Raw genomic sequence first — 23040 nt, forward strand, 5'->3', positions numbered from 1 at the left:
AGAGGACCTAACTGGAAAGCAGTTAAAAAACTTGAGTTGGATATCCTAATAAAGCTATTTTATTATTATTATTATTATTATTATATGTAACTTAATATTTTCTTTAATGAAACCTTTCCCACGGCATATGACTCAAATTACTTCATTTCAGATTCCGCGACGAAAAACGCGTCATTAACTCTGGATCAAGAGATTTTGTTTCCATGGTAACCTTTTTAATAGCACAAGGAATACAAGGATTTTCCATTTTCAGGTTCACTAATTGCACTCTTATGGGTGGTTATGTCACATTTTTCACTAGACGGTATTTATTTTGTTAAGATACAAGTCCCTTTTGAAGTAGTTTGTCTATAGTTATTTCTGTAGTTTATGTAGAGTGCTTTATTTCGAGACATTTTTCAAATAATGTTACGTGATAGATATAACAATGTCATAAAGGGCATTACAGTTACCATTGTTCTCAATTGGCTAATAATTCTGTTGACGTCGTGAATTGCGAAGTGGATTAAGGACTCCATTTTTAAATCGAAGGGTAGGCTTTCCTGCATTTCTTGGGTACCTACCGTTGACGTAATTTGCTGGTAGGTGTTAATATTGGTTGCTATTAGAGTGAGCCGAGAGATAATGTTTAGAGATAAACCAGAGACTGACAAAAATTTATCAAGACTAACATCATAAACAAAATGGTGGCTCGACGTGAAATAGCTCTTTTCTCAATAGATGTCGCTAGCGTCGAAAACGAAAAGGTGGTACTTATAGGTACCACTCGCGTCGATTGGATCGTTTGTAAATTTTTCAATAACATAAATTACCGCAATAATAAACAATATTTTTACACGGGTTATATAATTTAGGTTAGAGTCCAACTATAAGGACAATAACTTAATTTATAGTAATTTTGAACAATATATGGGATATATAATTTTGGTTAAAGTCCATTAACGACGTAAGAAGATAATAAACGGTCTCTAGTCAGTTGCAGGCTAAGAAAGACAAAATATATAGTACAATCGGCGCCAGGATGCCTCAGATCGTTTCCGGTCATTCCACCGCGCGAAATTTGAATTTGGCCATTTTACGGTCAAATTCGAATTTTGCTCTTTTCGTCTTTTAGCGCCATCTAGAAACCAAAATTGGAATCTTTATTTTTAAATTTCATAATTGTGGTGGCGAGCAAATTTAAAAGATAAGGCATTCCTATCATTCTTAAATTTAAAATAGTATGTATAATTATTTAATTTTGTAAATTTATTTCTACGTCTTACTAGTTAAATTGGCAGTTTCTATTAAAATAGTTACCACGCTTTCTTGGGGCTAACGTTGTCTTAATGAGCTATAAACGTTTAAAATTATGTTTTTCTCTTTACTTGTTAACAATAAACCTTTATCGTGCTTTTTATAGTAACCTCTTGGGCTATTTAAAATATTTGGAGCTTCCATTATCGAACTTTCTTTAGCAAAATAATTCGGCTGTATTCAGTAATTAAACTCATGACAACATGAAATTAAAAAATAGATTCCAATTTCGGTTCCTAGATGGCGCGAAAAGACGATGAAAAACAAGAAATTTTAAATTAGGAATTAGGTAGGAAATCTGCTAAAAAATATTATCTCCGCAACAATTTATGGGTAAAATTTCGGCGAAGTGATAAACATATAAATGTTTTAAAGTTAATTTAAAGCAACTGTCGGCTCTATCATTGCCACCTGTATTATTAAAAGGCCCCTGTTATTAGAGATGGCCATGAATCTATCCGAATCTTCGAAAAAGATGACTTTCGTGGAGAGCGTGGAGCCATCTATTAATGGGAACTGAAGCGAAAATTCCAAATAGCGAAAAAATAACGTCGTCAGAGAGCCATTTTAGAGTATTATATTTCCACCACTTTTACTATTACCAAGAATGTATTGAAGTGACTAAGAATATTGGACTACAGGGTTCTGATTCCCATCCTCGCAGCCTTTGTAGCTTAAATTCGTCCGCTTTCCCATTCAAGTTTGCTATATGGTATGACTTTGAATGCCCCTTAAATGCAGACGAACTTTCTCCATAAAAGCTGTGAGGATGGTACCAGGGGTTAATGCTATGCTGAAATATTCTTAGTAACTTCAATACATTCTTGCTATTACTTAATGAACTTTAACCCAAACTATATATCTCATATAAAATATATTGTAAACTATAATTGAAGTTATTGACAAATTTACAAACGAGCCAATCAACGCGAAGCATACTTTTATGTCCCGCCTTTTGGGTCAAAATGAAGCTTCAGCATCTTGTTTTGATTTCGACGCTAGCGACATCTGTTGAAAAAAGAGCTACTTCACCTAGAGCCGACACTTGCTTTAAGTTTAAATGTTTCCCCCCACCCCCTCAAAAAATCGTAATACTTATATCAGCTAGGCTAATCACCCAAGGCACCACCTTAGGCCTAAGTCATCATGCGACTTTTGAAGCCCTTAATTCAGGTGGTCGGGTTACAATGCGTAGGAGGGTGGTGGCAAGCCCTGCATGCCACGAGATCGAGCCAAAAGCTCCCTACACTAACTATTACCGTTAAACTAGACAAGTTTTTATGGAAGGGGAAACCGAAGAACTCGGGGGAAAACCCCTTAAACCAGTGGGGAGATAACTTGTTCCGAGTTTTAACCCAGTGCCACAAGCTGGGATCGAACCCGGCTCCTCTTGCTGCGAGGCGAAAATGCTAACCACTCCGCCACCCCACCTATGCAGCAGTGATTTTGAAATTTAGAAGCGCGATTTTAGGTATAAGTGTTAATAATATATATTCACCTGAGACGTCGGTCATGTTTTGTATGGTGACCTTTGTTCCATTTAACCTTTCTTCATTTGGTGAACCGACTCTATATACATTGTACGCGGTCAAAGATATCTTATAAATCGTGTAAGGTCTCAGACTGGTGATGTTCACCGGAATGGCAAAGTCATTGACTTCTACAGAATCTTCATCGTCCTCATCGCTGTACCAACTTAAAACGTAACCGTCAATTGGTCCGTGTTTGACCTCTGGCGCTGTCCATTTCACCGTTAAGCAATTCGAACCCACTTCTTCGACTTCAAACGTGGCCACTTCTTCGGGTTCTGGTAATTATCGCAAAAACAAAAACGGTTAATCTTCGTGGGACAAGCGCATTTTATGTCGAGTAATCTCACCAGACACGTCTGTTTGAGGTGTTAAAGGATCAGCTTCGGAAAAGAGAGATTTGGTTGTTCCGGGACTGCAATTATAGTTTTCGACCTTGTTAAAGGCCTTGACCTGGATAGAATACGTTGTGTAAGGAAGAAGGTCCGTGATATTGATGGAATCGTCACTAGGGTTTAACTCTGTTTGTAGCTTTTGACAACTGGGTCCATTCTGACACTGCCATTCGACGACGAATCCATCGAGCGGACCATTCTCCGCTTCGGGCTTCTCCCAATTGAGTAAAATACTGCGGGCCGTTGTTTCGGTTGATTTGACATTTTGGCACTTGCTTGGGGCTGAAATCACGAAAACGGTTTATTAATTTGTTTCAATGAAGAGACATTTCCAGCCAATTACGAGAATTTTAAAGATGAAATATTTTTATGGAATTTTGTATTTATTTTAAATACTTCTTTATAAAATTAGTTAGTATTTTATTTTAAATACTTTTCCTTAAAAGTACTTATTATTTTATTTCAGGTACTTTTCCTTAAGAGCGTTTCGTATTTTATTCAAGATACTTTTCGTAAAAAATAAGAAATATACTGCCGCTAGGTGGCATATGGGACGGATATTTTCCTTTGTGACGATTTACTAAATTAAAGTCATGTGTATCTGCTTTGAAATTGTCAATTGAAAGTCAAGTATTTTGTATTTTAAGACTTACGTTCACTTTAATAGAATAATCATAAATATTTGTAAAAGTATTATTGGCCGTGGATTTTATTATAAAGTAAACGTATTAATTTTAAGAAAATAAAAGAATTACCCATGGAAGTATTTTTCAATTTTAAAAACTATTTCATTCTAGCGTTTTTGAAAAAGAGCCATTTTTAAAAACATTAGAATAAAATAGTTTTCAAAATTGAAAAATACTTGTAAACTCAACGCGGAACGAGTTTTTCCGAGTTTTCTCCAAATGCCACAAGCTCGGATCGAGGCCGGTTCCTCCTGCTGCGAGGAGAAAGTGCTAACCACTCCGCCACCCCACTCAGTTGGTCAAATGAAGTCCAGTTGGTATAACACAGATTTTAACCAGGAAATAATCAGGATAAAATGAGCAAAATCAAGACCCCTTCAGTACGCCACTGGCCCCTGTTTAAAGTATTTCGGGCTATTTCAAAAAGAATGTTTTTAACGTTCTAACCTGATGCTGCCGTTATGGTCTCCTTTTCGCCCGGAGGTCCTTGTAGTTTCTTTTCTTTCGTGGTCGTTGAATCGTCCAAATTAAAAGCTCTTACTCGAACAGAATATTTCGTATGCGGCGTCAAGCCACTGAACGTGTGGCTCGTAGTGCGGTTATCTTTCACCTCAATGGTCTCTTCCGGTCCTTGACTCTCATCTTTGAAGGATATGAGGTAACCGTCCAAAGGCCCATTAAGCTTAATGGGTGTCTTCCATTTCACAGTCAATGAGTGGGCTTGAGGACAATCGAATTCCACACTTTGAACTACTTCAGGTGCTGAAATGAAATACCAGTAATTTATATAGAAACTAAATATGATCGTTAGTTTTGTACGAAGTTTAAGACAGGCTTTGTATTTAGTGGTGTTTGTTCAACATTGGAATTAGATTTTCGTTTTATTCTTTAAATATTTTGGGATAATCATTTAAATTAAAAATTCCATTAAAAATTAATTCGTCACGTGAGAAATGATGAAAAATTAATACCGATATATCACTATTTACAAACACATATTTAACTTCGTAAACAATCTTATATTAGTGACCGAAAACTATCACTACGCCCCGTTTGGCTCGCCATTGAAACCCAAGGTTCCTAGAAAAATCTCTTATATGATTGAAACCTAGATAGGTAGCGGCAAAAGCAGACGCTAATAGTTTTTCCTCATCTTTATTCGTAAATTTTACTTTAAATAATGCTACTTGAATTTTAATATAATTTTTGCATCGTTTGCTTACATTTTGGTAAGTTTATTTAATAAAAAAACGTTGTTATGACATTTAATTTGTCTGTAGCAGACGATAGATCTTAGGAGATACATCGGAGAAGCTAGCGCCGTTGCGCCATCTAGACTCGTTTCGGTCGCGAATAACGTGGTCAAAGCCTTCAAAGGAGTAGTTACCGGAAGCAAATGTCCTATAAGTCTTCTTCAATTCGTTTCCGTTTAATCTGTGGCCTTCCTCTTCGTTGAAGGCCCGAATGAAGAAGTCATAAGTCGTGTAGGGCTCCAAGTTTGAAATACTGTAGCTGTTTCTAGTGCCTGCTATGTCCTCGTTCGTAATTAAAGTGCCGCCTTTCTTCCATGAAATGGAGAATCCGTTCAGGGCTCCATTCTTCTGGTCCGGTTCCTTCCAAGACAAGAAAACTGTGCTATAGCTAGTCACTTTGACTACAAAGTCCTTCGGGTCACTTGGAACTGAAAAATGTACGAGTGATATCATTAGTAATCTTATTGGTAATACCTTGTTCCCCTGTGTAACCAATGCTTAAGTGGCGTCTCTAGGGGAATGAACCCTCAGAGGTTATGACAATCTCATTCAAATAAATTTACTGTTTGAAATGGTTATTTCCTTTTACCATATGCAACATAATTACTTATAAGTATGCCACTGTACCTTTATTCCCTTCAAAAATCTTCACTAACGGTTTGTTTGACCACGAACCAGTAAAAAGGTGGACTACGTTAGATTTTAACCTTTTTATGCATCCTAGTAATTTGGGAAGTCACACTATTGGCTAGCAGCATATTTATTTAAGCCAATGGAAAACCTTTAAATTGAGAAGGAATTTTTTTGCGTCGAAATTTTAGTCAGCCCAATGTAGCTTTATTGAAATTTATAAACTCGCTCGGTTTGTGCGGATGAAATTAAAGTTTCGAAAAAGAAAGGTTGGGGAAAATGACCAATTCGGTGCGGTTCAGTGATCACTCTCCGAAAATGGAACAAGTCGTCGAAGTGGGATATTCCACTAGCGTTTTTAAAATCCATACCCAGCCTAGAAGAGTTAGGCCTAGGCTCAAAAGAATCTGCAAAAACTCCAACCTTGTAGATGCCCCAGAAAAGCTCAACCTGAACTTCAACTATTTTTTCAATAAACCGGCTTCTTTTATTTGACAATGCAAATTTATTTTAGTAACCTGAGTCTCCGAAAACTTTATTAATTGCATTAACAGCACTTGACAGTATATTGTAATTCATTTTAGCTCCTAAGCCTTGGTTGTTCAAACTGGTTTGTTTCCTAAAATAATGGCTGTCGGTTTATTAGACGTAGAGCTAATTGCGCGTCGGCATAATCGGCATTTGAGATTCGATGGCGTCAAATATGACGTCAAATATTACGTACGGTACGGATGACGCAATATCTGTTAGTGAAGAAATAGAGCTAGTGGCATACTTATGAGTAATTATGTTACATATGCTATTACCCTTATTCCCACAAAATAAGTATTAAAACCTTTAATATTATCAAGAATGTTTTGAAGTGAGCACATAATATCGAGGCAGCACCCGGTTCGCCTCGTGTTTCCCGGAAGCCAATCCGCGCCCCTCCGTCTGGTCCCGGTAATCTTTGAAACGAATCAAACCTTAATGCGGGTAAGGAAGGCAGACACTCCGGTTTAAAACTTAATAGCAAATTGATTAATATTTTTTATACTTTCCATTTTAAAATTATGTTAGCAGACTACATCTAGCTTTACCAGCTTGGAAATTGCCGATTACATAAATATTTATTTCAAATTAGTCTGCAGGAAAAACGGTCGCAAAAGGTTACAAATTTAAATAGTATCATTTAAAGCCACTATAAAGTAAGGCTGATTTGACTTGAGCAATCTAAAATATTTTATTGAGTGGTCAACTTCTGGGTATAAATAGAACCTAAGATTGAGATGGTGTTATTCAAGCGATTGTTGTATCATATTTTTTACCGATCGCGTTATAATTTTATTTGTTAACGGGGAAGCTACCTAAGAATTCAGAAATGTTTATTACGAATTTTTCTGCAGCAATAGAGGTCACCGAACGTTGCCAATTTACAAACGCTGAATACAAACTATCGCGTTGAAGCTGATAATCGAAGAGTATTCGTCAACATTAACAAGTTTCTACATATGGTTTTATTGTGAGTGGCAATTCCTTTAAAATCTGGTTTATTCAAATTCGTAATCTAATCTAATCTAATCTACTTAATCCGAGCCTAGATTAAGCACGTGCTAGTAAACAGTCTGTGCCCACTAAAGCTACACCTACATTTCTTCACGTTCCAATACCTGTCCATTAGTTAATTATTTGTGCAGAATAAGCTAGTTATCTGGATACTGTGGTGTATGGTGTTGCTTTTGGGGAAGTGAACAGAGTCTTAAACATTCCATTTTGAGCACCTGTCTCGTAATGCTTAAAGACAACAAGGCTTATCCAGATACCCTCTGTACCGTGTACAGCCATAATATATATAACTTTATATTCCACTAAATGTGTACTTAAATGTGAAAATATGGTCATTAGCATAATAGTTTGTTCGTGGAGAAATAGTACTCTGTACAACCAAAATGTCATGGACGTTTTAGTTCCAAAAGGTTTTACAATTAAAAGATGTGTGGCTTATAGTAGTCTTCCTAGTACCCTGTACAACCAAAATGTCATGGACGTTTTAGTTCCAAAAGGTTTTACAATTAAAAGATGTGTGGCTTATAGTAGTCTTCCTAGTACCCTGTACAACCAAAATGTCATGGACGTTTTAGTTCCAAAAGGTTTTACAATTAAAAGATGTGTGGCTTATAGTAGTCTTCCTAGTACCCTGTACAACCAAAATGTCATGGACGTTTTAGTTCCAAAAGGTTTTACAATTAAAAGATGTGTGGCTTATAGTAGTCTTCCTAGTACCCTGTACAACCAAAATGTCATGGACGTTTTAGTTCCAAAAGGTTTTACAATTAAAAGATGTGTGGCTTATAGTAGTCTTCCTAGTACCCTGTACAACCAAAATGTCATGGACGTTTTAGTTCCAAAAGGTTTTACAATTAAAAGATGTGTGGCTTATAGTAGTCTTCCTAGTACCCTGTACAACCAAAATGTCATGGACGTTTTAGTTCCAAAAGGTTTTACAATTAAAAGATGTGTGGCTTATAGTAGTCTTCCTAGTACCCTGTACAACCAAAATGTCATGGACGTTTTAGTTCCAAAAGGTTTTACAATTAAAAGATGTGTGGCTTATAGTAGTCTTCCTAGTACCCTGTACAACCAAAATGTCATGGACGTTTTAGTTCCAAAAGGTTTTACAATTAAAAGATGTGTGGCTTATAGTAGTCTTCCTAGTACCCTGTACAACCAAAATGTCATGGACGTTTTAGTTCCAAAAGGTTTTACAATTAAAAGATGTGTGGCTTATAGTAGTCTTCCTAGTACCCTGTACAACCAAAATGTCATGGACGTTTTAGTTCCAAAAGGTTTTACAATTAAAAGATGTGTGGCTTATAGTAGTCTTCCTAGTACCCTGTACAACCAAAATGTCATGGACGTTTTAGTTCCAAAAGGTTTTACAATTAAAAGATGTGTGGCTTATAGTAGTCTTCCTAGTACCCTGTACAACCAAAATGTCATGGACGTTTTAGTTCCAAAAGGTTTTACAATTAAAAGATGTGTGGCTTATAGTAGTCTTCCTAGTACCCTGTACAACCAAAATGTCATGGACGTTTTAGTTCCAAAAGGTTTTACAATTAAAAGATGTGTGGCTTATAGTAGTCTTCCTAGTACCCTGTACAACCAAAATGTCATGGACGTTTTAGTTCCAAAAGGTTTTACAATTAAAAGATGTGTGGCTTATAGTAGTCTTCCTAGTACCCTGTACAACCAAAATGTCATGGACGTTTTAGTTCCAAAAGGTTTTACAATTAAAAGATGTGTGGCTTATAGTAGTCTTCCTAGTACCCTGTACAACCAAAATGTCATGGACGTTTTAGTTCCAAAAGGTTTTACAATTAAAAGATGTGTGGCTTATAGTAGTCTTCCTAGTACCCTGTACAACCAAAATGTCATGGACGTTTTAGTTCCAAAAGGTTTTACAATTAAAAGATGTGTGGCTTATAGTAGTCTTCCTAGTACCCTGTACAACCAAAATGTCATGGACGTTTTAGTTCCAAAAGGTTTTACAATTAAAAGATGTGTGGCTTATAGTAGTCTTCCTAGTACCCTGTACAACCAAAATGTCATGGACGTTTTAGTTCCAAAAGGTTTTACAATTAAAAGATGTGTGGCTTATAGTAGTCTTCCTAGTACCCTGTACAACCAAAATGTCATGGACGTTTTAGTTCCAAAAGGTTTTACAATTAAAAGATGTGTGGCTTATAGTAGTCTTCCTAGTACCCTGTACAACCAAAATGTCATGGACGTTTTAGTTCCAAAAGGTTTTACAATTAAAAGATGTGTGGCTTATAGTAGTCTTCCTAGTACCCTGTACAACCAAAATGTCATGGACGTTTTAGTTCCAAAAGGTTTTACAATTAAAAGATGTGTGGCTTATAGTAGTCTTCCTAGTACCCTGTACAACCAAAATGTCATGGACGTTTTAGTTCCAAAAGGTTTTACAATTAAAAGATGTGTGGCTTATAGTAGTCTTCCTAGTACCCTGTACAACCAAAATGTCATGGACGTTTTAGTTCCAAAAGGTTTTACAATTAAAAGATGTGTGGCTTATAGTAGTCTTCCTAGTACCCTGTACAACCAAAATATCATGGACTTTTTAGTTTCACAATTAATAGGTGTGTGATTTTTAGTAGTCTTCCACGAACCCGAATTGGAAAGACACCGTTTTTATAGTTTACTGTTCGAAGTCACAAGCGAGATGACAGATCTAGCTGGGAAATTTCGTCTGGGTGCACGTTTGTCAATTATTATGATTAAACTATTTTCAAATAAAAAGCAAACTAAATAGTACTTTTTATACTTCAGTATTTTAGCAGACTACATTTCGCTTTACCAGCTGAAAAATTGCCCAGTCCAGAAATGTTTATAAGAAAGAAGTCTTCAGCGAAAGCAGTCGTAAAATGTTGTCAATTTAAATATTTAACGCCTTAGCGTTGAAGCAAATGTTCTAGGAGTGTTCGTCAACTTACTATCGGCTTTCGTCGTTGCGTCGACTTTGGTCGGCTGGCCACGTAAGTCTTTCCCCAGATTAGAAGGATCATCATCTTTATTGAAGGCCAAGATTGTTATCGAATATTTCGTGAATATATTTAAATCGCTGAAAGTGTGTGAACTTGTATCTTTGGTAAGAGTGCAGTTTTCGCTTTGGCCATCTTTGGAAATAGCAACGCAGTATCCATGCAGAGGTCCATTTGGCTTCGAGGGTTCGTCCCACTGCAAGGTCAATGACGTTGACGTCCTACTGAACAATTGGGCCCCCGTCACAGCCTCAGGCGCTAAAATGAGAAAAACAACGCGTCATTTAATGGCGTACTTCCATCAATTAGAAATTACATTGGATAAGGGGTACGTTCTGTAACTCTCACCAATGACATAAATGCGTAACCGCTGCCACCGATTTCTAAATGAACGCTTTTTCGCGTTTCTGGTTTGACGTCATGCTGGTTGAGTGAGGTATTAAAAAGTGGTTTTTAGAATCAACGGACCAAGGCCTAACTTTTATTTACAATATAGCCCTAATTGTAGTAATCTTTGTTACTTTATATAATTTTCAGTGCTTTTTCAAATGGATATCGTTTAATTACACAAAATCATCATTACACAGAAAAAAGGTGTTTAGATACTAAACAGTTTCTTAAACACCGAAATGCAACAGAATATTTATCATGTTTAAAAACGATCATGTTTAGGCGATGGTGGTGTTCAGCTTTGCAACATCATGCGTTTAGAAATTAAACGTGTTATTTGCTTCTCATATTTATCGTTAAAACGTGTTTAGATAGAATACGTTTAGAGATTAAACATAAAAAATGCTTTTGGCGCTTACAATGAAAACACGTCTAAAGATTTTTAAGATTAATTTCTAAAAATTTTCATAGGTTCGGGTGTTGTGGTTTAAAACATGTGTTAATTTGCCGTATACGCCACTCTGAGTAGCCGTATATTTGAGTGGTTTAATTACGATCTAAAGTAACATTAATATTAATTGGCTTCGAATTTAGGAAACCTACTGCCTATACTGTCAATTTCATTTCCTTAACTGCCTGATTATATTTTAGCCATATTAATTTACATTATATTTGTGTTAATACGGCCTTAAATCACATCAAAAGTAGTGTTATTTCAATAATTTTTAGTAGTTCATGTTCAATTATTGATTTATATACATTAGTGTTATTTAATTAGTCTTAATTAAAAATAACTTAAAATTATGAGATGATATAAGAACCCGGTCCATATTGTAGTTAACATTATTAATATAACGGTGATTAACTAATATTATTTTTTTTTAGAAAAATATAAAACGAAATTAAACGAAACATATAGACAACGCGAAATATACATTAAACTCGTAACGCAATAAACACTTATTAAATATCAATGTTTAGCATTATGTTTAAAAACCACTTAGTTTAATTTCTAAACATGACCTCTTACCAGTTGTTCCGGTTTGGAACACTACCGGAAAGATCTTGGAAGATTGTTTGAGAAACTCGTTTTATTTCAACACATGTGTTTAAGGAAACAACACCAACTCTTACCCATGTTTAGCTTTCAAATATGTTTAGATTTTAAAAACCTAAACACCATTTTTCTGTGTAGACCGTAACCATTATTTTTCTGTTTCTTTCTGTCTCAGAAAATATTACAGACGACAACATGCTATAAAACATTCAAACAAATCGAATAGTAACTTCATACACCACGTAGCTAATCGATCTTCTAAGGAAACGAATTCTACGCGTTGGCTGTTACTGAACACAGCCAAGAACGTGAGAAAATCAGTATTTCCAATTGGAACACTAAATGGGTTGCAGACTGCTCTAAAGCAGTAAATGGAAATGAGTCCAATCGAAGGAATGTTTAACTCGCAGAGTTCTGTTGCCAATAGGTACATGTATCTCTTACATTGTTAGTTTAGTTACACTGCCACAAAACGATGTTTAAAAAAAAATACGGGTGTAGTTAGATTCATAAGTAGTTAAATATAAACTTATGGCTTAACATACAAATTCCCTGTATTATTATTATTAAATTAAAACTTGCGAGCGTCCGTGCAGTGCAGGGTAGCAGTTAATAAGTCAAGGTGTCTAAGAATTATTAAGTTTTAGATCGTTTATTCGTACATATCATTTTTTAATAATTTAGACTAGTAATAAAACACATTTGTTAATTAAGTACTCGGAGCCTTCTGTTTTTCTTAACTACTCAACTACTCTAATAAGGAATTTTTGGGCTTAATCGAGTACTCTATTACCCGACTCGACAAAAATACTACCCTTACTCGATACTCGATGAACGAAAGTTCAGATACTCGGTACCCGACTCGATTGCCTAAAACCATTACTTGCACAGCCCTACCTGCTTGTTATTAGGAATGAACTGAAAAACATAAAACATTCAGTAATTGACTAGCGCCCGTGGCCGACACTGATAGTACCGTGTTTCTCACAATCAGAGTAAATAAATTAACTTTCATTTTCCAAATTTTTACAGTTCGTGGCTTTAAAATAATTAATTAATTTTACACTACTAAATTATATTTGTATCCATTTTAAAATATTTATATTACATAACTATTAGTAAATTACGGTACTTACGAGCGGAATATGTTTTGACCATTTTGTCCGCACTCTCTTCTCTGCCTTTGATCAGTTGACCATCGTCCACGTTGAAAGCGTACACAGTGAACATATATTCCGTGTACGGCTGCAGATTCGATATTTCACTCTCTAACTTTTCTCCGGTCTCGTTGCGTGTGCCAGTTCCGGAGGAGGATGTCCACGATATCGTGTATCCGTCTAAATTCCCTCCTGGTTTCTCAGGTCTTATCCAAGATAAATGAACGGTCGTTGAGTTTCTTACATTGACCTTCAAGTTTTGAGGAGGGCTGGACTCTGAAATTAGCATTGCCCAAAATTAATCAAATATAATTTATTTAAATTAAAATATTTCTGAGACCATTTATATCCGACGGAACTCGTAAAGAAACACTAAAAATATTTGCCACCTTACAACAAAGAATTCATTTTTGTGGCGCCATTATATTAACTTTTAAGCTGCCTTTTATAAATAATTATTCATAACAATTCGTAAAATATTTGATATTTTCACTAAATATGAATTTAATGAGAACATAAAAAATTAATGCTCTTATTCCCAAAAAATCGTAAAATATTTCATATTTCAACTAAACATCAATTTTTGAAGCGCTTTCAAAGCTTATAGAAACTGCCAACAGATGTCACAACACTCGATATTTTAAACTACCCGCGTTCCGACGATAATAATTTATCTCTGCCAGCATGAAATAACATTACAAAGTCCGGTGGGACGTAAGTGGTCTGTTTAATCAAGCAGGATCCTGACCACCCGATAAGGTTTACAGTCGATTTTTTAAAATTAGTAAGAAATGATGATCTTTATTACTGCCACCAAAAGTAAATAGGGGAGAAAGTCTGGCACTTTATTTATTTATTACAATATATGAAATTAGCTCAATATCATCCAGAGTAATATCACCCTAAAAAGAAATAGACTTTAAATATCCTAAAAATTTTTATCTTTGTCATTTAATTCAATTTTACCAAAAGTAAATAGCGGAAGAAAGTCCAGCCGCACGACGTCTTATTTGAGGGGTAAAATTTTTGGGCTTCGGAAATGACTTCCCCCTCGCCTCTTTACAGGGACGCAAAGGTATCGGTTGTACTCCGCCACGACGAAAAATAGTTCTCTATAAAATACGTGAATAATAAACTTTTGCTTTCGATAATTTGTTTAATTTAGTTCCTAAATAAAGTAGATATATGATAGAAACTAAAATGCGACATTTTAAAAATAATAACGCAACTTTTGAAAAGAAATAAACCGTAACTAGAATAACGCTCACTTAAATCGTGGAGAGCGTGGCGCCATCTAAGAGCAGAGATCGGGACTAATTGGTAAATCTACGATGTTAAGGCCTAACAATTTGCAAGTTTAACTGAAATAATAGCTATAGCTACGAGCTTTTTTTGTTTATTTTACAATTGATAGAGTAATTATTAATTAAAATCCACCGTTATCGAAGGAAATAATGGTCAGCATTTGACAGAGAAACTATTTGAAATCGCGAGGCGGTGACATGGTTGCCAGGGAATAAAATTCAAAATTTTCATCTTGAGCGCGGACCGGAATAGCACAAATGCACTACTTCGCGCGTAATGCGCTATCCTTATTGGTTAGAAATATCACGTGATCACTAACTCTTTAAAAAGGGTGTCAAGCATGGTGGAAGGTAAAATCTGGAGGCAGTGATAGACTTTCTCCCCCTATTTACTTTTGCTGCCACGAACCAGGGAGGAAATGGATTAGATATTGGCAGTCATAGCAATCGTACCCTATCGCCAAATGAGCGTATCTACATGTAGGTTCTACTTAGGGCATTATCTCGGGTTTCCCAATAATTAACACTTCTATAATATGGCAAGTGGAAAATTTTGAACCACTAAATTGTCTTATGAGAAATCTCTAAAACCCCCGAAATAATTGAACTTGGTTCTGAGATCAACATAGTGAACGAAGTACTTATAGCATGGATAGTGACACTTTAATGAGACAATGAATTTAAAAGTCGAAAAATACATAAGAGCTATTCCTTATGGATTGACCGAGGCATGCCACCATGGGTTGGCCAATCTTTCTGAAATTTTACACGCTTAATTTGTTCGTATATTAAAAAAAACGTTTGCTAGATTTGGGGGCACTTGTGAAATTGCAATGTTTCGCCCAAAAAATATTTTCTAGCGTATTTTATTTTATTAATATGAAAAGAAATGACCAACATCGTATTTTTACTCCAGAACTGTCTTTTTGTTTAGTATACTTGATGAGGCCTTTTAAATTCCTTTAAGATTATTAATATTAATTTTGATTAAAGTCTTAATAGGTGGATTTAGAAAAATATGACTATACCTACAAACCACTCTAGATAGTAAACTGCGGCGAGATATTGTCCCACTGAATTATCATTGAAAGATACTGCGGCCAATGTTTTAGTAATTTTTACCGTTGAACTAAACTCGTCTAAGGATAGTCTATAGATCTATTTAATTATGTATTTGTTTGAGGTGAAAATCTGTGATGAGATCTTGTACCAACAATTGTAGACGCGGAAAATAGTCTTTCTGAAATTTTGCCTTCGTGTTTTTTTACATGTACTTTGGAAACGTAGATAAATTTCACTGCTTTTACATTTTCATCAGCGCATTGAAAAAATTGCAATGGCGTTAATATTTCATCATTTGCCGATTGTTGTATTGTCGCTCTGGTCACTAGACGTTTTACTGGGCCACCGACACCGTCACACGGACTTTAGCCATGACTAGTAACGAAAAAGTTACATTCTGCTGTTAAGTCGAAATCCATCTGATGGTAACAAAGATTTAACAAGTGTTTACAATTTTTGTATTGCGACGCTGCGCCATCGCTAAAATAGTGAATGTGCTCCAATTTGAGCGAACGTGGCCAATATAAATTAAATCAGAAGGATGAACTAGCAATAAAGAAAGCATTTTCATTATTTTTCTAAATCCATCTAGGCCTATTAAGATTACAAGATTGTAATCTTAAAGGAATTTAAAAGGCGATTTATCGACTCTTCCGAGGGGTCGGACATTTGTACAAAATCCCGTACACTTCTCAAGAAATCTCCGACGAAATCGCAAAATCTTATGAAATCCCGAAATCTCTGACGAAATCGCAAAATCTTATGAAATCCCGAAATCTTTGACGAAATCGCAAAATCTTATGAAATCCCGAAATCTCTGACCAAATCGCGAAATCTCTGACGAAATCGCGAAATCACAGAGATTTCGAAATCCCGTACGCTTTTTTTGGGAATGTCCGACCCCTCGGACTCTTCTCATCAAGTATACTAAACGAATAGACAGTTCTGTAGTAAAAATACGATGTTGGTCATTTCTACTCATATTAATAAAAATAAAATACCCTAGAAATTTTTTTTTGGGCGAAACATTGCAATATCGTTTTTTGGATTCCGAATAAATACAAATCATCAACCTGAAACGAAATGCATATCGTTTGAAAGATCGGTTTGTAGTTCCAAACCACTCAAAAATTAAATTTAAAATTTTGGGCTACATTATTGTCGGAACCATAATAATAATAATAATCAGCTAGGCTAATACCCAAGGCACCACCTTAGGCAAGTCATCTAGCGACTTATAATGCCTTTAAACAGGTGGCCGGGTTACAATGCGTAGGAGGGTGGTGGCAAGCCCTTCATGCCACGCGAGCCAACAGCTCCCTACACTAACTATTACCGTTAACCTCTACAAGTTTTAGAACCCCCTGCAAAATATCAAATATTCATAACAAATAACGTAAAATAATTAGAATTACAACATCGTATTATTGGTCATTGCGAAAATCATAAAATTTGGGGGTTTACTTCAAAATCCACTCAAAAATTAATTTGTTTTATATTTTTGCTTCCAAAGCTAGCAAACGTTGTTTTTTAAACATAAAAACAAGTGTGTAAAATTTAATAAAGATCGGCCAACCCATGATGACATGCATCGGTGAATCCATATGGAATAGCCCGCAAGCTAAAAACAATGAAGTGTGTTAACGCCACGAAGATATTTATCAAGGCAGTTGATCATGTTATGATATTTTTGTAATGAAATGAAGGTCAGTCTTTCCGTTGAAGTTCAAAATGTTATTCACGACAAGAAATAACAAACGAATTTTAATGTGACATTATTGAGCACAATAGTTCTTTTTATAAAATAACCTTGGCCATCTTGTTGAAATGTTGCCTCCCCGCTTCAGCTGTGGATCTGTTTTCTCTCCCACTAAAGAGCTTATGAACTCATTCTTAGGCATTGGCTGAACTATTCCAAGGAAACATTTCAACAAGTTGGGCAAGCGTAAAGACATTTTATAAAATCCACTATTGGGATTTGACAATTTCATCTATTGATATCTCAATTGGCCAATCAGATATCAGTGTACCATTTTTCATTTAGAAAGGAAGTGTTGCCCAATTTGTTACAATGTAACATATATCAAGGGTTCAAGTTAAAGTATGACACTTACGTCCAGCCAATGTCCTTGTTAAAAACTGGGCCTCCTTTCCGGAACAACGTCCATCATTTCCAAACACACGGAAAGCGGACAAAGAAAATGTGTAATTTTTAAATTCTTCTAGAAATGTGACGTTGTAGGTTAAGTTTTCAGTTGTTTTTTCACGCGGTGTAGAATCCGGCTCTGTCCATTTCAAGGCATATCCGGAAATAGGCCCATCCGTGTCTTCAGGTTCCTGCCACGCTAGATTTATTGAACTCGATGTACGAGAAGACAGCTTGAAGTCTCTCGGAGCCGATGACTCTGAAGTGAAACACGTGCAAATGGGCATTACTTATTTGAGTCATTTTTGTTGGGAACGATAAAAAATAAAACGCCCAATCATAACACGTAGCTTGTACGACGTGAAGTCTGACTATCACTATGGAGTGGAGATATCTTATTTTTTGGGTAACTCGCAGGCATATTTTCCCCTGTTCCATTATACCCCCGCGAACCGTTATCAAATTGTATTTCAATAGTTCATTTGACTGTAGAAACCGATTTCCAGAATGACTGATTCGAGATACGCTATTGGTGATTTTTTTTTCAATTTAACCCAACACCTATTTTCCGCCGCGTCAGAATATCTCTTGAAGGAGAATACGTAGAGATATAAGCTTTACATAATTTGGTTGATAATGAGAAAATGAATTTGAAAATAATTATGTCTTTAACCGAAAATCCTCAATGATTTTTCAACCATCAACTGAAAAAAATATGAAACTTTTTACAGTTGTTTGAATTCCAAAATTCGACATAATGTGAAATGAACAATTTTAAGTTGGTGTGTTAAGCAAAAAAAAATCGAAAGCTAAAACATTTAGTCTCGTTTTTTTTTTTGCAAATTAGTATAAATGATGGACAAAGATTTCAACTATTAAGGCAACTATTCATTTGTCGCAATAATAATAAAAGAATGCGATTTTTCTATAGAGCTGACAAACCGCATGGGTATCAACTGTCATTAACGTCGAAAATCGAAGATTAATTGTGATAAATCACTGGAAAATAAAATAATTTGAAAATCAGTAATCAGGGTTACACAATATTTTCAAGAGAGCTGGTTCTCCGATTCTCCTCTCTAGCTTATTGCTACTTTATCAGAAGTAGTTAAGACCCATACCTAATGGCCGAGTAACTGCTGTTGTACTTTTCTCTGCTCCATAATCACCGCCTTCAAATTTGGCTTGAATGAAGAATTGATACTCTTTTCTGCATGGTTCTAATTTCTCTACAGTGAATTTGCCGCCTGAGCACTCTTTGTCGTCCAAACTGCACTCTACAGCGAATGTCTTCGTTTTATCTGTGGCCAACTTATATTCAATGCGGTAAATAATCGTGGTTGAAGACGCCACACCTTCCTTCAGCTTCCAAGACAAATCTACCGATGCCTTTTGTGAAGTACTTGGTATGGCGATGGCCACAGCACCAAAACTTTCTATTTCCGGAGGTTCGATAGCTGTAACAAAATAAAATTCAACTTAAAATATATTTACGCACTTTTTATAGACGTTTTGCGACCTTATGATAGTAAACCTGAACTTAGGGAACACCTAATGCACGGTATTTTGTTCCTTCAATTACTTTGACCGAATAATATCTATTTAAACGGCTAGCACCTTATCGGCATAATCAATTTTAATACATAGCAGAGCTGATAATTATTTATTAAAATCTTTAGTGTGGTATCAGTGCAAAGTAACACGAAATTATTCCTTTCTCATATATATTCATATGCACCCACGAATATAAGACATAAGTAGAGCCAGTACTATATTTATCGAGTTTCAATAATATCTGACGCATGCGTAGTTAGGCCAAATATTGGACGAGGATTGTACTTGGAAGTCATACCTATGCGTGGCCTCAAAGACTTACAGCGTCACTTTAGGCTGCCGGTAGATAGCGGTGTTGTTTTTGAAACTCTCTTATTGGCCGGATAAAAATACCAACAAAACAGAATAGCTTAGATTCATCGACATATTGAATATTTACCGTAATACGGGTTTCAGATTATTTCATAACTTTTGGGATAAATTATTAATTGAAAAATTAACCTAGAAATAAACTAATAATAAAAATTATGAAGGTGGTGTGAATCTGGCTTAATAACATACTCTTGACTATATGTTTTACGATCCTTAAAATTTATGAGAGTCACCACACAAGCCTAGGCCTAAGACCTCCGTGACGGTAAGAAGCTTCTCAGTGTTATTGTTTATTGTACAGGGTGTCCACTAAAAAATGAAAAATTATAAATAACTTGAAAATGTTTTTTATTGAAAAATTTCAAATTTCTATGGAACCTCGTGCAGGGGGACATTTACTAATTTAAAATTAAATGACTGAACCATTTCTTCAAAGTCATTCAAAAACTATCTCGATAACCGTTGGGTTTACGGATTTGGTTCCCATTAGAAAGTTGTGGCTTGCCATATTATTAGTTCAAATAACTTTGATTTGACCAAATCAGAAGCCGATAAATTGAAGGTTAATGAATTCAGTGTTTGATAATAAAATAATCCGATTAGTTTTAATGCGACTAAATCAAATAAATACTGAATAAATTACAACGGTTCAAGTATGCCACCATCGGCAACGATACATTCTTGAGCTCGTTTAACGACGGAGTTCATTGTTTTATTCAACATTTCATTTGAAATGTCACGGAAGCATTAATTATTCTTTCTCGCAAAACTTCAATTTATCGGCTTCTTATTGCTCAAATTTGGTTAATTCGAAGTTATTTGATCTAATAATATGGCGATCAACAACTTTCTAATTGCAACCAAATCCGTAAACCCAACGGTTCTCGAGATAGTTTTTGAATGACCTTGAAGACATGGTTCAAGGTCATTCAATTTTAAACTAGTAAATGTCCCCCTGCACGAGGAATGTTCCATAGAAATTTATATTTTTTCGCTTTTTAGTGGACACCCTGTATTGGAACCCACAGGCAAATATTTCACTTTATACAAGTATCTATCATCTTCGGCGTCGGCGGCTAATTCAAATTCGAAATTGAAATAGTGACGCGCGGCCGGGGGTAAAGCTTATAGTCCTGCCTCTACGGCAGCCATATAACCAGTTTAATTTTACCGGGTGTATATGAATATATTTATGGTTCTAGACAACGGTTTTAGTGTAAATTGATTGTGGACATTATCTTCCTTACTCTCATCGTCTTTTAAATCCAGACTATTAACAGCTGTTGTTGAATTTGGAGAATTTTCAGTAAATAAGTGTTCCGATGAGTTCTTCCAATGATCGATTAAAATCTACGATAAAATAAAATATTACTTAAATATCTCAAAACCGGGCTGCTTACAAAGATAGATAGGCAGTTAAAGATAATAGCTCTAGAACTTTGAACCGACATATTTGAGAAGAAATTTAAAAATTTTACCAAATTCTAATCAAATTCAATCTAATAAATGAGATTTTTAATAATTTGATTAGAGTTTAATATAAATTTACTTCATAGAATAATATGTGATCACAGTGGCGGCGCAGGACCAAGCGCAGTGACTTGATGATTTATCATTACACACATAGCTCAAGATGTCCAAAAGCTACTTGATCTAATATTATGTGATCACTCTGATCAACCGTAACTTGATTAAATATTATTTGATCAAAATTGCATAACATTTACCTTAGCAAAGAGCTATTGATCAAAATTGCATAACATTTTCCTAAAGCAAAGAGGTATTGATCAAAATTGCATAACATTTTCCTAAGCAAAGAGCTATTGATCAAAATTGCATAACATTTTCCTAAAGCAAAGAGGTATTGATCAAAATTGCATAACATTTTCCTAAAGCAAAGAGGTATTGATCAAAATTGCATAACATTTACCTTAGCAAAGAGCTATTGATCAAAATTGCATAACATTTTCCTAAAGCAAAGAGGTATTGATCAAAATTGCATAACATTTTCCTAAGCAAAGAGCTATTGATCAAAATTGCATAACATTTTCCTAAAGCAAAGAGGTATTGATCAAAATTGCATAACATTTTCCTTAAGCAAAGAACTATTGATCAAAATTGCATAACATTTAACTTAGCAAAGAGCTATTGATCAAAATTGCATAACATTTTCCTTAAGCAAAGAGCAATTGATCAGAATTTCAAAAATAAATGATTAAGTAAATAAAACAACATATAACAATAATATATATTAATAAAATAATTTGAAATTTAGGAATTTGATTAATTTCATTATGTTAAGTTTTGCCAATTTTGTCGATTAATTTTTACGCTCAAATTAAAGGAATATGCATTTTAGGATAAATTTATTTTACATTGTAAGACAAAGCTATCTAGCGGAATTAGTTGACAAAATTTTTACAAAATAGAAAGATTATTAGAAAGGTTTTTTTAATTTTCCGTGTTGGGCTAAATAGTCATGTATTTTGGAAAGTGAGAAGGTAGGCCTGACACACGTGACGGTAGGGGAAGAGCCAACTAAAACTAGATCTGAATTCCCCATGAACGATTATGTTGCCCTTTAATTTGTGGTTTAATTTCATCAAAATTATTTTTTGTTTAACTAAAAAGGAAAAAATAAAAATACAAATACAAATATTGAAAAATGATAAAACGATTTACTACGGGCATTCGAACTTTCACCTCGCTGCAAGAGTATCTGGGTTCGATCCCAGATTGTGACATTGGGTGGAAACTCGGAATAACTCCTTACGCGTAGAGTTTTGAAGTTATCTTCCCACTTGTTAAAGGGGTTTCCCCGAGCTCTTCGGTTTCCCGTTTCCATAAAAACTTGTAGAGGTCAAAGTTAATAGTGAGTGTAGGGAGCGGTTGGCTCGCGTGGCATGAAGGGCCTTCCACCACCCTCCTACGCATTGTAACCCGGCCACCTGAATATAAGGCATTAAAAGTCACTCTATGACTTGGGCGGTGTTTTGGTTACTAGCCTAGCTGATTAACCTCTCAAATTTTATTTTCTTTAAATATTAATAATAATTGACGGCTTTTAAAATTCATTTTGCGCGTGAAAATACCTCTATATGTTATGGTCAAAAAAGCACGCAAAGAAGGCTGTGTGCCCAAGACATGTACCTGTAGTGTCGCGCGCTAAAACGTCATTTCAAAATCCGTCAATTGGCCTTTCTATAAAGTAACGTGGCCTTCTGGTTTAAAAGTTCCTCTCTGCCGTGCAAAGCACAAAAGCATTAACGACCAAATTTTCGATTTACAGATTTCGGTTTTATTTCTCCTTCATTTATACGTTAAATTCAATTTTGAACTAATTTTCGAATTTAAAATTTTTGGCCTTAGATAAATGACTTGTTGCAAATCGCATTATTTTACGTTTTTGCATTATTTTCAAACCAAAAACGCATTAATGTGTTTGTTTTCTTTAAAAGTCAAATCGAAACGCGTTTTAAGACATGGTTTTAATGATATTTCTGAAATATCGTTTGGCCTGTAAATTTTTTAGTACCAGAATATAATTTGAGTTGAAAATTCCAAGTCTACTATATAATATTGAAAGAAGTAAGTTGGGGTAACTTAAGGCAAAGAAAGTTTGAATTTCGCGGGTTTTCTCCATATTTTGGTTTTGGTCGTTAATGCTTTTG

The 23040-nt window shown here is 35.1% G+C and overlaps 1 protein-coding gene across 4 annotated transcripts in view; it reads right to left on the bottom strand.

Moving 5' to 3' along the window:
* The window catches only part of LOC149960193 (receptor-type tyrosine-protein phosphatase eta-like), a 154354-nt gene that overhangs the window by 57904 nt on the left and 73410 nt on the right, over positions 1 to 23040 (bottom strand). Inside the window, exons 2-10 of one of the 4 annotated variants that reach the window (XM_090166569.1) lie at positions 20617 to 20719; positions 18565 to 18900; positions 17412 to 17702; positions 12911 to 13207; positions 10280 to 10585; positions 5294 to 5587; positions 4354 to 4668; positions 3176 to 3502; positions 2795 to 3103 (exon numbers count right to left, since the gene is read on the bottom strand). The exons of 2 other annotated variants lie outside the window; for them this stretch is intronic. In XM_090166569.1, the coding sequence (XP_090022695.1) occupies positions 2795 to 3103; positions 3176 to 3502; positions 4354 to 4668; positions 5294 to 5587; positions 10280 to 10585; positions 12911 to 13207; positions 17412 to 17702; positions 18565 to 18900; positions 20617 to 20719 (2578 nt within the window). The remainder of the gene's footprint in view (positions 1 to 2794; positions 3104 to 3175; positions 3503 to 4353; positions 4669 to 5293; positions 5588 to 10279; positions 10586 to 12910; positions 13208 to 17411; positions 17703 to 18564; positions 18901 to 20616; positions 20720 to 23040) is intronic. One more of the 4 variants, XM_090166570.1, reaches the window with a different exon arrangement.

Source organism: Leiobunum rupestre, chromosome 2 (assembly GCF_980474605.1).
Source record: "Leiobunum rupestre chromosome 2, qqLeiRupe1.1.hap1, whole genome shotgun sequence".
NCBI classification, from domain to species: Eukaryota; Metazoa; Arthropoda; class Arachnida; order Opiliones; family Sclerosomatidae; genus Leiobunum; species Leiobunum rupestre.